Source organism: Lytechinus pictus, chromosome 5, assembly GCF_037042905.1.
Source record: "Lytechinus pictus isolate F3 Inbred chromosome 5, Lp3.0, whole genome shotgun sequence".
In the NCBI taxonomy this organism is placed as follows: domain Eukaryota; kingdom Metazoa; phylum Echinodermata; class Echinoidea; order Temnopleuroida; family Toxopneustidae; genus Lytechinus; species Lytechinus pictus.
Window position 1 is genome coordinate 14146079 of NC_087249.1, and position 16750 is coordinate 14162828.

The 16750-nt window shown below is 35.4% G+C and overlaps 1 protein-coding gene across 1 annotated transcript; it reads right to left on the reverse strand.

The window, feature by feature from the left end:
- Positions 1–6853: 6853 nt before the first annotated feature.
- On the reverse strand, positions 6854–10743 carry LOC129261774 (octapeptide-repeat protein T2-like). Its single transcript, XM_064099340.1, has 2 exons — positions 10689–10743; positions 6854–7230 (listed from the first exon to the last, which is right to left on the reverse strand). The coding sequence occupies exons 1-2, from the start codon at positions 10741–10743 to the stop codon at positions 6854–6856; spliced, it is 432 nt and encodes a 143-aa protein (XP_063955410.1).
- Positions 10744–16750: the final 6007 nt, after the last annotated feature.

Genomic DNA, 16750 nt, shown 5'->3' on the forward strand with positions numbered 1-16750 from the left:
TTTCAACTTTAAACAATTTTTTTGATTTCTTAAAAACAACCTGTTTAATAGAAAAAAAATGTTAAAAAATTTGAACATTAGTTGTTGGAGTGACGGGCTTAAACAACTTGATTAAAATTTAAGACATTTTTACAGTGTACATCTACATTAGATATGGATGTATTAAATGGGTCAATTAGGGTTGGTTAACAGAAGCCTCTACAATGATCATGGCTAATTTATGTCTTTGCAGCTTAAAAACAAACGTTTTTATTTCCAAACAATTCAAACAAATTTGCCAACGATAGCTAAACAATGGCATAAATCAAAATGTCTGGCACATCTACACCCTAAATTACAGAGATTAAACATAAAAGCAGATTGGCTCAGGATAGTAAATTGAACTCTGGATTAAGATTTCAATCCAAAAGGTTTATTTGAGATCTAAATACTAAATTCCAAAGATGAAACTAGCTTGACACTACTCAAAGACATTGTGGATCTATTCTAAATCCATTGGATTATGAATGCGCACTTAAATGTGCATGGATTCAATGTTCCAGTACCAATTAATATGTCAGAAATTCTCATGTCGAAAAACTATTACACCTATTCTTTGCCTGTCATAACCTTTTAAACGATAAATCTATTTGTAATATCCTGGATGTAACTTGTTCTGTAAAAACAATATTCAAGAAAAAACACTGAGCACAGTTCTCAACATGCATTTCTATGATATCATATTGCACACAATATTATTCCTGGTTTTTTTTTTTCAAACCCTTCTCTTGCGAGATCTTTCCCTTGATCATTTCATCCCCCACTTCACGTCCATTTGGCCCAAGGAATAAGCAGTGCTCACCGAGGGTGGTGCGTGTGGCGAATCGCAATCGACACATTTGCAGAGCCCCTCTTGTCTTGTTGAATAAATACGGAGGGGTTCGTTGTCATTCAAGATGGCACATCGCAATCAATAACTTACGCCTGCTGCCTGTCTACCAGTTTTTATCTTTCCTCAACTACGTATAAATTGCTCAGATTGGGGAACACACTTCACAGCGCCAACCGTCCGTCAATCAATCGTTACAAATTTCATTTGGGTGCTGAATTTATTTTCATGAACTCTCAAATGAAAAATAAAAAGAAGGGAAGAGAAATATTACAGTTCAAATCACAAGTTGTTTAAAATGGAGAACATGACTGAAAAGGCATTTTATAATAATGTTTTCAGTGATAAATGATAAATGTTTTTCAGATGAAGGTGATTGGAATGAAATGTGGGGGCTGCAACTAAGCCAGATTCTCAAAAAAACATAATGATTCATTTCCCTCGGACAAAGTTGAAATTTCTTCTCTGTTAATTTGGTTAAAATTCTTGCTGTTGACAAGCAATTGAACGCAAACTTTTTTTGGGGTCAAAATGTGGCTACGTATAAGGAAATTTCAGCCCCACTCTGTTAAAGCAACAGTGGGGAAATAAACATTTAGCACAATAACGCATCTTCCAGTCTATCACACTTGAATTTATGGAAAGCTTTATAAAACAGGCCCCACAATGGTCTATCATAAACGAAAATTGAACATGCCCAATAAATTCAAAGACAGCAAGGAAATCATATACATGTACACAGAAAGAAAAAAAATAGCACGCTGTTTAAGCCGGTCACTCTAACAACAAGTTGTTTAAACAATAGTTGCTTAAACTACGTGCTTAAAATTTTAAACAGCGTTTTTACTGTGTAAGGCATTAAAGAACACAAGATAGAAGAGATGAAAAAGGAGAGATGATTAAATCATTACAAAGACCACTTGTATAAGTATTTCAATACACACCTTGAACCTCACTTGCTCTTCACATGCAATTTTGTGTAACAAAGAAAGTGGATTATCACAACAAAAATGTGAAAAACTGCTCATTTTTCAAATATTTGGCGAAAGTCCAATGGAGGTAATTTTTTTTACTACATGCAGGATGGGCGGTGGGGGGGGGGGGGGGCCTAAGTAATTTTCTTCTTTCCTTTTATGTTATTTCTAGTATTCTTTCCTCTCTATTTCATATTTTGTTTTATATCCAACACTGATCAAACCCTGGATAGTGCTTGGTTCAAATATATAGCATCATGAGACTAAATATATTCTAACTATGATGTTGCAAGATGTCAGACCTCGCTATAATTTTCAACCGGCGAATATTCTGACATCATTATTCAAAATAACACATTATTATCTACATGTATATAGAGCGTTTTAGCCATGCATTAAAAACACATATTTTTGTCTGCATTAATTGCCTGTGCAGTATCAGAGCGAATCCCTAAAATGACTGAAATCCGACGAATATCCCATAGGCTCCTGTACAAAATTAACCGTTGAGTATGAGAACATATTCAACCATCTAGTGTGCATGCGAGAATGCATGAAATATACAATACATACAACAATTAAAGCAATGCGATGCGCAGCATAGATCACAATTACGCTCAATGACGTCATAATTAACTACATGTAGGTCGCACGTCAATGACCAAAATTGATCCTAAAGTGATGATGCCATAATGTGATTAGTGATATGTTAATATCAAATTTCTCCCTCTTTTTTTTGGGGGGGGTGTATAGATGATAAAATAATTATATTGGATGGCTTTATTTCATGAAATACCAGAAATATTCCACTCGTTAAGGCCAATATTCCACTCATCTGTGATTCGTGGAAAATTTTCCCAAACTCTTGGAATATTTCTGGTATTCCATTCTGAGCCATCCAATATAATATAAATATTTAACTAATCTCTTGGGCGTGCCGTCAAGGGAGCTGTCTCTCCTGGGCAAGTCCAGTGGCGCGTTGGCGCAGGCACTAATCCACGTTCTGCTGGGCGTGGTGGCTTTGAAAAAAGTAGGTCGTTCAACGCGAGTAACTGGACTCTGCAAGCTCAGCACATATATTTTGGTTCTAATTCATTAAAAGTATGATATCAAACAGATAAATCAGGTACTAATCCTCAGTTGGACTGACTATATAACTATTTTCCCCAGACCAGCCTCATGTATAATTCCCACTATACTTTCTCAAAGCCTGATAAATCTGTTTTTATGACTTGAAGCCCCCCCCCCCCTCCAGAATACATTATTCAGGTAACATTAACAAAGATTTTTTTTTTTCATTATTTGATTGCCTGAGGTTCTGAAAACCCAAGATATACCTTTGGAATATAAACTATGGTAACTAATGCTGTTATAGGCAATGATAGTAAAATATGATTTATGATCTGACGAAAAATCCATTGTGCTGCCAATTATTCTAGTCAGCTTACTAAGTCTTTATGTCGGTTGTTGTCACAATTTTTTGTAAATGCATTTAAAATGCAAATCTTCTACCTGTTTATTCCAAAGTGCCTGGATGTGAGAACAAGACTGATAACAAGCTTTTTTTATCATCTTTATTAAAGATTTTCCACAAAGTGTCCAAATACAATTAAAAATATTCTTTAAATTACATGTATTTAACTAGATTGTTCACTGTCTTTCATGTCACAAATTTTTCATCTCCGTTCAGTTTTACTTGATTTCTTAGAAATTGTACTACAGAATCATATCTAAGATTGCATTAAGCATGGAATATTTTTAGCATTCCAAAATAGTTACAAAGCAGAAGCTGAACTTTACATGTGTTTATCTAAAAATTTGTTTCTTTGTCTCTTAAACACGGTGACAAATCATTGCATATTACATGTGCATACATATAGGAAAACGACAATAGGTTCCCCAACCGATACTTTGTGTGGTTTAATAGAATACAGGCTTTGATGAAAGATACTGAACATCATAATCAAGCAGAGTATAAGAGACATTTTAACCTCTTTATACTCCCATACTACTGAATATACACAGTGTAGGTGAAGGAGGGTTGATTGAAGAAAAAACCTCACAGTTATGATGTGCGATATATATAGTTTACACATAAATTTGATACCGCCCCAGTCATATACCGGCATTACAAAGTGAGCAGCCCATTTTTGAATGGAATAAGTAATAAGTAGCCGTGCTTATTGCCATTTTGGTTTGAGTAGCGCAGACCTAGCATGAACCAGTACTAGACTCTTGAAAAGGTCATAACTCATCAAGGCTAACGATGGTTGACAACGACCGTAGAGAGAGGGGGGAGGGATGTAACATAACTTTAAATGGAGAGAATGAGAACAAAATGAATAAATGAGGGAAAGAGACAGAGACTGAAGGGAAAATGATGGGCAAGTTGGGAGGGCAATATATATGGGACTGAGTTGCCTACCATATAATTTATTGTACTACAAGTTATAAGGCATAATGCAGTACTTACTGAATTTGTCATAGCATGTTATACATTTTATTTTATACTGTCTTTGAAAGCGTCAATTTGGAAACATATGTGCAACCAAAGATTTGCATGCTGTTAAAGCCTGTCATAAAGTTGTTTAAAATTTGCTTAAAGGGATGGTCCGGGCTGAAAGTATTTATAGCTCAATAAATAGAGTAGAATTCACTGAGCAAAATGCCGAAAATTTCATCAAAATCGGATAACAAATAACAAAGTTATTGAATTTTAAAGTTTATCATTATTTTGTGAAAACAGTCGTCATGAATATTCATTAGGTGGGCTGATGATGTCACATCCCCACTTGTTCTTTTTTATTTTATTATATGAAATTAGGTTTTTTCAAATTTTTTCCTCCAAGAACTAGAAAAATTGGATTGACAACTGATTTTAATAGTGCATTAGATATTTATTGCTGCAACTTATTTTATTATAGGGGAGACATATTATTCACACAAGTATGAAATAATGAAAAAAATATGATTTTATGTAATAACATACGAAAAAGGAAAGTGGGGATGTGACGTCATCAGCCCACCTAATGAATGTTCATGACGACTGTTTTAACAAAATATTGCTAAACTTTAAACTTCAATAACTTTATTATTTGTTATCCGATTTTGATGAAAATTTCGGCATTTTGCTCAGTGAATTCTATTCTATGTATTAAAATATAAATATTCTCAGCCCGGACCATCCCTTTAATCAATTTCCTAAAAATGTTAAACAGCATTTTTAGTTTGCCCGATAGAATGACAGAATATTTATCAATAATAGATCTATATGTTGCCAATGAAGGAAGGAGGCAGAACGCCTCCAAACAATCCAATTTTCTGATCACATGGCCATCATAATATTACCAAACTTCATAATATATTTTGATTTCTTTAATCAAAATGTATTATGTATCAAGATAAGTCTACAGCACACAAGTCAATGACTAGAACCCCACTGCACAATTCACCTCTCCACAGAAAGGTATACAATAAATGGGAAGTCAATTATGATGTCAAAATGGAAAATAATAGAAAAAAATATGAGAAAAACACAAAGAGCCTACCCAAAAAGGATAACAATGACATAAATTTTTATATCAATTTTGTGATGTTACCTTTTTTTTGTATATTTATGTTTTTATTAGTGAATATAATCAATCCCAAATCAATCACGATAGTTACAAGTGATCCATAATTAGAGACAATCATATAAAAGAATAACAACAACAATCCTTTGAAGGAGAATGGCAGAATAAAAAAGCATAACGAAATAAATATTGTTCGGGAACGACCTCATTAAGACACACAGTATACAAGACCAACTTTGCTAAAAAGAATACTCTATTTCTTTCTGTTTCTTAACAAAATATTTAAATTGCAAGCACCTCTCTTATGTTGTGTCTATCAAATGGCCATTTTCTATGGCTCATGACGAAAAGATAGACTCTAAGTTCTCAGCATGCATGCAGAGGTCTCATTCCATGTGCAGTGCACAGGTAAACGTGACATAATTTTATAAGGGAAATGGCAGTTTACATAAATCACAAAAGATGAAACAAGTGGAGAAGCTACTTGTAATAACTTTTTGTAAAAGATCTTTTTTTTAAATGTCACTTTCGCTTGATTGACTTTACTTGAATTTAGTAACAATGTCTACAATGAACTAACTTCCCCTCTGAATTGGGTCCGATATGATCTTTGCCGGACACTAATTCCTTTGGTTACCATTTTGCAGATTTTGTAATGTTTAAGCTTTTCTTCTTTTTCTTTCTTTTTCTTTCATGCTTCTCATTTCCATCTTTTCCCAATTCTCTTAAACCACTTGTTCTCATCACTTCTCCCCCATCGCTCTCAGCTCCCTATCTCTTTCTACCTCCCCCTTGCCCTTCCTCTTTCTACAGTCTCTCTGTCTCTGAATGTTTCTATGTCACAGTCTGTCCCTCTCTAAGTCTATATGTCTCTGTCTAAGCCTCTGTGTCCCTGTCTCTCTCTCTAGGTCTATCTGTTTGTCTCAATCTCTATGTCCTAATCTGTCTCTCGCAGTCTATCTCTGCCTCTCGGACTGTCTACCTCTAGGTCTATCTGTCTCTGTCTTTATGTCTCCATCTGTCTATATCTGATCTGTCTCTTGCTTCTGTGTCTCTTTCTGTCTCTCTCTAGCTCCATCCGTTTCTGTCTGTTTCCATGTCTCTATCTGTTTTCTGTCAATCTGTCTCCGTTTCAGCCTCTGTGCTCAGGTCTGTCTGTCTCTCTCTCTCAAGTTCTATTGTCCTTAGCTGTCTCTCTCGGTCTATCTTTCTCTGCCTCTCTGTCTGTCTCTATATAGGTCTGTCTGTCTCTGTCTTTATGTCTCCATCTGTCTTTAGATATTTAATCTGTCTCTTGCTTCTGTGTCTCTTTCTGTCTCTCTCTAGCTCCATCTGTTTCTTTGTCTCTATCTGTCGTCAGTGAATCTGGCTCCATCTCAGCCTCCGTGCCCCAGTCTGTCTCTCTCTCTCTCAAGGTCTATTGTCCTTAGCTGTCTCTCTCAGTCTATCTTTCTCTGGCTCTCTCTAAATCTATCTGTGTCTGTTTCCATCTGTCTCTTGTTTATTTGTCTCTGTTTGTCTCTCTCCAGGTCATCTGTCTCTGCATCTATGTTTCTGTCTGTCTCTCTATTTAAGTCTATCCATCCATGTCTTTTCCTCTCCATCTCTATCTGACTGCCTCTAAGATTCTCTGTCTCTCTTCCTCGCTCTCTCTCACCTTCCCTTCTTCCTCCTCTCTCTTTTCCTCCCTCCTTTCCTCTCCATCCCCCTTCTCCATCTTTCCATTTCGTCTTTCTTTCTGCCTGTCTTATAATCTCCCCATATCCCATCTCTTCTCCATCTCTTTTTCCTGTCATCTCCCTTTCTGCAGAGCAGGCTGACAGAAGTATTAGGAGTATAGATTGATAGGCATTCAGAATTCGTCATTACCTCTAATGGATCGGGACATAGAATTTTGCATAAATTTACAATGTGACCTTTTGTGGTATATGAAGCTTTTTCCAGATATGATACCCTAGATCTCTCTAGAATCCCAGAGAAATGATGGAGCACAAAGCTTTTATTCCAACCGAGCGAAGAAAAAAAAATCGCATTTCTTGCTTTAGGGAGTCTCAAATCTTGATCGCATGAAATATTCTGATGAAAAACATTGCAGGGCACAGGCTGTCACAAGTATGGGCATAATATTGTATGTTTAATGGAATGAGTTCAAGAACTGATTAAATAATGAGACCATAGAATGAGAAAGATTTGAAGTTAAAGTAAAGAGGAAAAGACATGCAAAAATACAAGGAATTATTTTTGAAGGGTGCCACTGACGTTTTGATTTCTTACTGGTATTTTGGTTTCAACTTTCCTGCCAAAACTATTTTAAGGAGAAAATAGAATAAGAGAATTATAACAAAAAATTTGCCTGACAATTTTTAAAACATTTCAAAAATCATGACATTCCAATTACATGTAATTATTTAGCAGTATAGTTTAAGACATGCATGGAAAATAAGAGTCAAGTAAGATTCATGTTCCTTTAATCTTTTTTATAGTTTTAAGAATCTAATATTACAAAGACCAACAAAAAATAATTAAAAACTATATTCTATTTATAAATCTAAGTAGACTGTTCAAGATAAATACGTTAATTGTTTTGTATGAGAATTGATATCATAAATACTTCTATTAAAACTAATTCAAAAAATAACAAAAGAAAGAACCAAAATAGTCATTTTTAATTGAAGAATGTCATGTGAGGGTATGTGTGAGATAGAAAGAGAGAGAGAGAGAGAGCAATGAAGACAAAGATATAAATATTATAGAGAGATAATGACAGAGAGAAAAAGAGTGTTTGTAAGTGTGAGATAAGGAGGAGGGAGAAAAGGAGAATTTTGGAAGAGGAAATATCGTGAACATTGAATCATTAATAAAAAAATAAATGTAAGTACAGGTACATTCACCAAAATATGAATAAGAAAAAGAAAACAAGCTATGACCCCCATGTCAACAAGGATTATGATTGAACTTCCATGATAACAGGTTCATGATTATGGTAATAACCATGGTAACAGGGCTCTGCAGCCATTCAAAATAACTGTTTCTATTGTAATTACCATGGCAACAAAATTTTAAAGATTCTGAGTATTCATGAAGCTGGGACTCGGTAGGTGTACATCACATGTACATATTTTGTTGGACTGTTGTTGAAATTAGTAGTTTGATTATTACATATTGAATCATATGAATACACTGTAGAACATAAAGCATGCCAATTAATATGTGTTGTATTTGATGAATCATCAGTTTTCATAAACAAAGCATTAACACATGCATGACACTGGCACCTTTACTTGTAGCTTGCTTCTAATTTATCATGAATGAGAAATAATGTGAATAAATACAAATTAAATGCAATCAGAGGAAAATGAGTACACACTATTTGATTTGATTGATTTGTCTTAATTTGCCCTTCTATAAAACAAAAGAGTGCAACATTAACAAATAAAAGCAAGGCTGCTAATTTAGTGTAAATTTGTTGAGCTAACACGGCCCCACCGTTAGTAAGATTGGTTTGCATGATCAACTATTGCAATTGATTAAAAAGCCATTAGTGAACAAATGAGACGTGAATGAATTTTGAGGCCCACCATTTTCTGTGACTCCTGAGAAGGTAAATTTAGCTAAAATGTATTTCTCAAGGTTTTAATAGTGAAGATGTATGGTAAAATAGAAGAAACTTGTTCCTTAGATAGTGAGTGAATAAGGGTAAACATTATGATATAATAAAGCAGAGTGAATTTCATTTTCTATTTAGTAAAAGCGGAGCACTATATGAATTTAGAAGAAAAAACAAAGACAAGGGTCCCCAAAGAATGGTGGTTATGGAAAATGGACACATTTTAAAGAGTTTAGGAGGATCAAAGGATTTCATGGAAAATGTTTTTAAAGCCAAAAGAAATATTCTGTATCTCCACAATACACATGGACACATATTCATTATTTTCAATTAGTTCACCAAAGAGCAAATAGTGTAAAGCATTTTACAAAAAAAAAAACAGAAAACAGCCTAGCTTATCAAAATAGTCTTTTATATAAAGTCGAGAAATGAGAATAAATCTTTTACTGTTGCGGCCGTTTTGATTTCATAAGAATATTCAGCATCATACTACATTATCTACAAATCAGTTGATACCAGTATTTATTATTATTGTTAAATAAATTTAGATTATAAACCATGATGCAGGAAAAATCTTTACCACTGTGAATGAAAAGTGAGATAAGCTCTTTTTTGTGTGTTTATAAACCAGAAGTGAATACAAATAAAGTTCTGATAAAAATAGACTTTTTAAAAATTATAAAAATGTTATTTGTCTACATGGTCGAACCACATCATTAGAATTCAATAAACTGGCAATATTTAGAATGAAAAGAAATCCTTTCAAATGCAAAAAAATAAAATCATTCATGGAAGATAAAATTGTAACACAACAAGAACAAGCCGATAGAACAGATCAAAAGTGCTTTAAAATCCATTCAATGAGAGTATGCAAAAAACTATAATGATGAAAATGCTGCGATGGTTTTAATAATGCAAACAGCCAAAGAAGTCAATCATGCAAATCCTTCCATTGGAAACTGAATACAATCCCACATTGACTGGAGACAAACGCATACAAACTACGCTATTTTTCTCCACCAAGTTTGCAATTTGAAAACAAATGCGAGGTGGTGTCCGGTTACTCATGTGAATTTGCCTCGGGGCAAAATCAAACTGCAAAAAATGCGCTCGACTCTCGGATGAAATTGGATTGAGCAGACACCATGTTTAGTCGGTGAAGGAATGGAGATCAGCCGTGCTTGGTGCAAACATTGGGGACGCAAACTGCACAGACGGGTCTCAGAATATCTGGCTTCTACCCGTAGAGTAGCGTTCCTCGTGTAGCGTAAGAGAGACAATATTATTTTCATGTCAGCTACAGCACCATTGCTGCATTTAAACTATTCCTTTCTATTCATATACCCATCTAAATATCAAAATACAGACATAGAGACGGAGAGCAGTGAAGACAGAAAGACATAAAAAGGGTTAAATTTAGTGTTTAATAGTGCAAAGGAACCCAAAAGTCTGAATAAGAACAATATCTTACAATACTTTTCTCTAAAATAACAATGTACTATCAGCATTAGATATCAACCTAGTGGTGCAGTGACTATGCAAAATCATACTTGTGCTTTACCTATGCATTCCCTGTAAGAATCTAACAGGTAGTTAGGAGTGAAAAGACATTGGTGATGCGTGTAGGACGATAAGAGGAATTTAGCGGCACCCGTAAGCCGTCTTACCTTCATTATCCGCCATCTGCTGCAGTTTTTCTCCAATGTTCATCGCTTCAGCCATCTTCCTTGCGTTCAGTTTCTACGACGATGCTGCGTTGGCGCGAATGCCGACCAGGAATAGCGTGTGAGGTTGTTGTGCATACAGGTCTCCTTTTGCAGTTTTTTTTCTCTCCTCCACCTCCTCCCTTGCGCGTTGGACGAGGCTGTAAATCCAGCCGGAGAGCGGTGACAAACTGACGAGTGATGGATTAGAGGCGGTTATTTATGCAAGGCTCCGTCGACCAATCGGATCGCGGCAGACCGGGGGCACCTGGAATAACAAATGAGGCCGTTAATAGATGCTACTTGTACGGGTGGAGGGAGAGGGCTGATTAGCAATTCAAATCAGCTTCGTCAATATGGATGCCTGCAAATTCTGCGTATGTTCATTCACCAAGGCACACGGCACCATACAGAACCACTGACGGGCATTAGCACACACACACACACCCATAGAAACCGTACCTAGGCCCACACACAGGGATCTGTGTGTGTGTGTGTGAAGCAGAAATGGGGAGGGATGGAGGTGGTATAGGTTTTATGCATTGATTAGCGAGTAGAGAGAGCATAGCATGGACAGAAAGAAGAGAGATGATTCCAAAAAAAGGGGGCTGTTGAAAGCATCGTAGTATAAGGCTTGTCATTAGAGTAATGGAATAACAGGCTATTGATGATGGGAGCAAACTGTGTAAATACTACTAGCTTAAGAAACATACACACGAGCCATGTGTGTGTGTCCAATTATGTACATTGGAATACAAGAGCTAGATTTCAAAATACTGGACAACTATTTGATCCATTAAAGTCAATCAGTCCGGGAATGCTACAATTCTGATAAAATAAGGATAGGGGTGGATCAGGCTATCACATGCCACAAATCTCACAATTTTTAGGCAGGCTTGTGACTTTCTGCCCACTTGTTTGCTTGTTGAATATCTATATCAACGGCTCCAATCTTTAAACATACTTGTTGTTATATTGGGAACATATTAAACTATTGCAATATGTATTGAGTACTTAGTGAAACATGTTAGAAATTAGAAATTCTATCATAATATCATTACCCCGGCTGTAGCAGAGCCGCCATATAGGCGCTCTGAAGCATTTAGAGAAATTTCTTCCTACCGGGTACCTAATCACCTCACCTGGGTTGAGTGCAGCACAATGTGGGTAAATTCCTTGCTGAAGGAAAACACGCCATGGCTGGGAATCGAACCCACGTCCCTCAGATTGTAAGATGAGAGTCGTGACCACTATGACCACGACGCCCCCACTATAATACAAGACTACTCTACTCAGAATGTTGCATTATGGTTAATGAAACTTGCCAGATATGAGTAATTGTTTACTTGAAATGAGGCTATTAGGGCTGCTGGTTCATTCATGTATGTCCTTTAATACTCCAGTATACCTCCCTTTTTTATGAAAGCTTTCCTCCAATTAATTTAAAACCTTAATTACTCAGTTTCTCATTAAATTAAAAGCCTTAATCATTAACCTCAACACATATATAGCCTACAATTATTTTATATCAAAATTGCATTAATAAAATGGTAAGAATAAGGAAAAGGGGGGAAAGTGAGGGTGGGTAACAAGTCAGTTCTTTAAAATTTCAATTAACAATATTGTCTCACCGGAATGACAACTCTACACACTAGTCATCACCAGTCATCTCATTCTGGATTGACTGCATATAGTGTATGCACAATGTCCACTCCCGGAGGGGGGGGGGTATTCTATCAATGAGTACTTTAGATCAGGAAAACTGGCTGATTGTACTACAATACTTTTGCTTTCTGATTTGTATTCTGAATACTGTATTGATGACTGTTTTCAAAGTAGTTACTGGATTTCTCGAATATATCCTGGGATAGCTTTAAAGCTGCTGAAAGGGATTATTTTTCAAGGCAATAAAATAAATAAATAAATAAATGAATGAATGAATGAATGAATGAATGAATGAATGAATGAATGAATAAATAAATAAAAAAATAAATACACAGTTTTCCAGACCACTGAAGGCAAATCCTTGGTCGACAGTTAAAACCTTGTATCTATTTTTTTTTTTATGGAGGACAACTCAGAGTAGGCTGTATTCTAGAATCATGGCCATGCTGTCTCCTAATGCTTGTACATTAAATCGTTTCCAGGCAAAAGAAGGCTACCACTTTTGTCATAACTCTATACAAAAATGCTTTTTTCTGAGCCATCTCCAATGTTTTTATCTTTGAGGTATGGTTTTAAGAGTCCATTGACAATATGCGTCTCAGTCTCCAATGCAGACCTGCCAACTATCTACAACAACAAAAAAAGTATTCTTAGAAGGAAAAAAAAATATTTTTTGACAAAAAAGAGTATTATTAACACGTTGTCTCAACGTAAAAACCGCCAGCCTGTTGTAGTGAGATCGGTGAATAAAAACATGTGAAATGACTCTACTTGAAAACTTGATAATTCACCATTTTAAACATGTGCTCGTAGGCAAGAATTTACTTGTTCTTTTCATGCAACAAGTTACTAGCTTGACAGTGATTTTTACTGGTTTGGGACCATCGCACCGGCGCTAGTGTCGCGCGCTGTGTAGGCCTATATGTATACTTCATGATCGGAAATTTTTAAAAAAGTAACAAATCATACAAAAAAGTATTAGCATATTCATGGCAACTAAGAGGAACAAATACATGTACTCCAAAAAGGGAACGGTTGGCATGTCTGCCAATGAAATGAGACAATCTATCTGCTTTATAGCCAACAAACAACACTTTCACTCACATCCTACCATGTACCCACTCCACACCCGGGTAGAGAGTGGCAAGTGCCAACTGGTAATTTGCTAAAGCACACTAGCACTAACGTGGGACTTGAACACATGGCCCTTTGATTACAAGGTTACATCCAGATGAACCACTAAACCAAAATGATTCTGATCAGCAATGCTGACCACCAAACTGTGAAAATGATCCACAAATCCAAAATAATCAAAATGGTCCTTTCCAAGTAAAGTACTAATAGTGAAACATGTATTCTCTGTAAGGAAAATATCTGTCAGTCCCCAAAGCTCCTTCTCCAATCAAAGATGTCAGTCAAAAATTACTTGGGAACTTGATGGTTGGCGGCCAGTCAAATGAGATTCAATGTAGCAAAACATTAGCATTTTTATCTACATCTTTAATAGTTTCAATTTTGTTAAGTTAAAATTGTTTTGATTGACATATACATGCCTACTATCCCTTTCATTTCTTTCCACAATCACTTTTCAATTCAACTCAATTCAACATTTATTTTTCTTCCAATTATTATTTTTGTCGTATGAAGTATAGAAATCAATAGCACCATTTCTAATATCTATATACAAATCTATAATAGTACAAACATAATGAATATGAATAAATAATGTGACATTTAAAGGACAAGTCCACCCCAACAAAAAGTTGATATGAATAAAAAGAGAAAAATCCAACAAGCATAACACTGAAAATTTCACCAAAATCAGATGTATAAGAAAGTTATGACATTTTTAAATTTCGCTTATTTTCACACAACAGTTATATTCACATCCTGGTCGGTACGCAAATGAGGAGACTGATGACATCATCCACTCACTATTTCTTTTGTATTCTATTATATGAAATATGAAATATTCTGATCCCCCCCCCCCACCCCCCTTGTCATGTGAAATCAAGTTTTATTCCTCCCTGAACACGTGGAATTAACATCGTTTAACATTATGTGGTTCAGTCAAGTTTTTTGTTGTCAATTCTGTAAAAATTGAAAAATTGTATAATTCAAACAATAAAAAACAAAAGAAATAGTAAGTGATGGACATCAACTCTCTCATTTGCATAGAACTGTTTTGAGAAAAATAAGCTAAACTTTAAAATGTCATAACTTTCTTATTTTACATCCAATTTTGATGAAATTTTCATCATTGTGCTTGTCTGTTGTTTTCTCTATTGATTCGAATCAACATTTATCTGGGGTGGACTTGACCTTCAAGGTAACCAGGGGGGATATTTCCCAAAGATTTAAAGTGTGACCGTGACCCAGAGTCACACTTAAATTCCCAATTGCGTGTGATATTAAAATGCATCAACACATTGGTCAAATCATGCTAAGAGGACACGTCCAAATGCATATAAATTATATAAGATTGTGTCCAAAATATCAGGTGTGCATCTGCACTTAACATGACTTTTAGTCACACTTAAAGGTCAAGTCCACCCCAAAAAATAGTTGATTTGAATAAATAGAGATAAATCAAACAAGCATAATGCTGAAAATTTGATCAAAATCGAATGTAGAATAAGAAAGTTATGACATTTTAAAGTTTCGCTTATTTTTCACAAAACAGTTATATGAACAACTCAGTGACATACAAATGAAAGAGTCGATGATGTCCATCACTCGCTATTTCTTTTGTTTTTTATTGTTTGAATCATACAATATTTCAATTTTTACCAATTTGACATCAAGGACCAACTTAACTGAACCATGAAATGTTATAACAATGGTAATGCCACATGTTCAGGGAGGAATAAAACTTTGTTTCTCAGGACGATGAGGAGAAAATTTGAATATTTCAGATTTCATATAATAAAATACAAAAGAAATAGTGAGTGATGTCATCAGTCCCCTCATTTGCATAACGACCAGGATGTGCATATAAATGTTTTGTGAAATTAAGCGAAACTTTAGAATGTCATAACTTTCTTAATTTACATCCGATTTTGATGAAATTTTCAGTGTCATGTTTGTGGGATTTTTCTCTTGTAATTAAAATGAATTTTTTGTTGGGGTGGACTTGTCCTAATAACTATTTGTGATCATTTCTCAAATCTGTGTCACTGTGGTCATTTCTCAAATCTGTGTCACTGTACTGGGGTACAGTTGTGACTTTTTTAATAGTAATGGATAGGTAAAATATCATTCTTGTCAAAATATCAAACTTTATATTCTTTAAAAAAAAGGTGGAACGCTGATAAATACATCAATAGCCATTGCGTAATTTCCTTCGGCAAGAAATTTATCCACATTGTGCTGCACTCGACCCAGGTGAGGTAAATGTGTACCTGGCCGGAATTTATTCCTTGAAATGCCACCGCGCTGTAAAAGGCTGCAGGGCTAAAGCCAGGGTAATAATATCCAATTAAGCGCATAGGGACGCATTTGGCAGTGAGATGCGCTATATAAGTGGGGACAGTGATTTTCCGCGATCACGGAAAACGGACGGAATTCACGGAATCGGCCTTTTGAAACAGAAAAGTGGCTTTTCAAACGGAAAATCACAGAAAACTTGTTTTTTCTCAAAATGCACAAAATATAAACAGAAATTAATCCCAAATCCTAAACAAAATACGAATATCAACTGAAAAAAACACGATCTCACTTTGCAACAGCAATCATGACAATCAACACATCGTAAAGTTCTACACTCGAGCCCCTCGATCACTCGATCGTATCTAAATTAGTTTACACTGACGTCCGCATATAAGGCAGAATATGGCCGTGTGTTGCTGCCCTCTGCGTTCGGTCATAATACAATGATCACGGTGATTCAACAAATCCAAAATGGCGACTAGGCGGAAGTCGTCAACTGCTCAAAACGGTGTCCGAAAAGTCCCCAAATCAGCAATAAAATCCCATGTAACCATAAAATAATGCTAATAATATGAAAGGTGAGGATGTACTAATGTTGATTATGTTTCTCTAAATAGTTTTTGAGCTCGAATCTCTTCGATTAAAATGGATTTTAAAGCGATGTTAGTACATTGGTGGATGCAAATTTTGACCAGCGCTAGCATTTTGACATCGCGCTACTCATTGCATATTGGTTTTCTATGTAAACGGAATTGTCACTTTTTCATGTACACAAAGTCTATGGGGAAACGGAATTTCCGTTTTCAGACATGCTGAAACGGAATTTGAGATTTTCTGAAACGGAAAATCACTGTCCCTACATAAGCATGTTGGTATTATTATTATTATCAATATTTGTGAGCATTTTATCTCCAGATTAATATAAAACATTG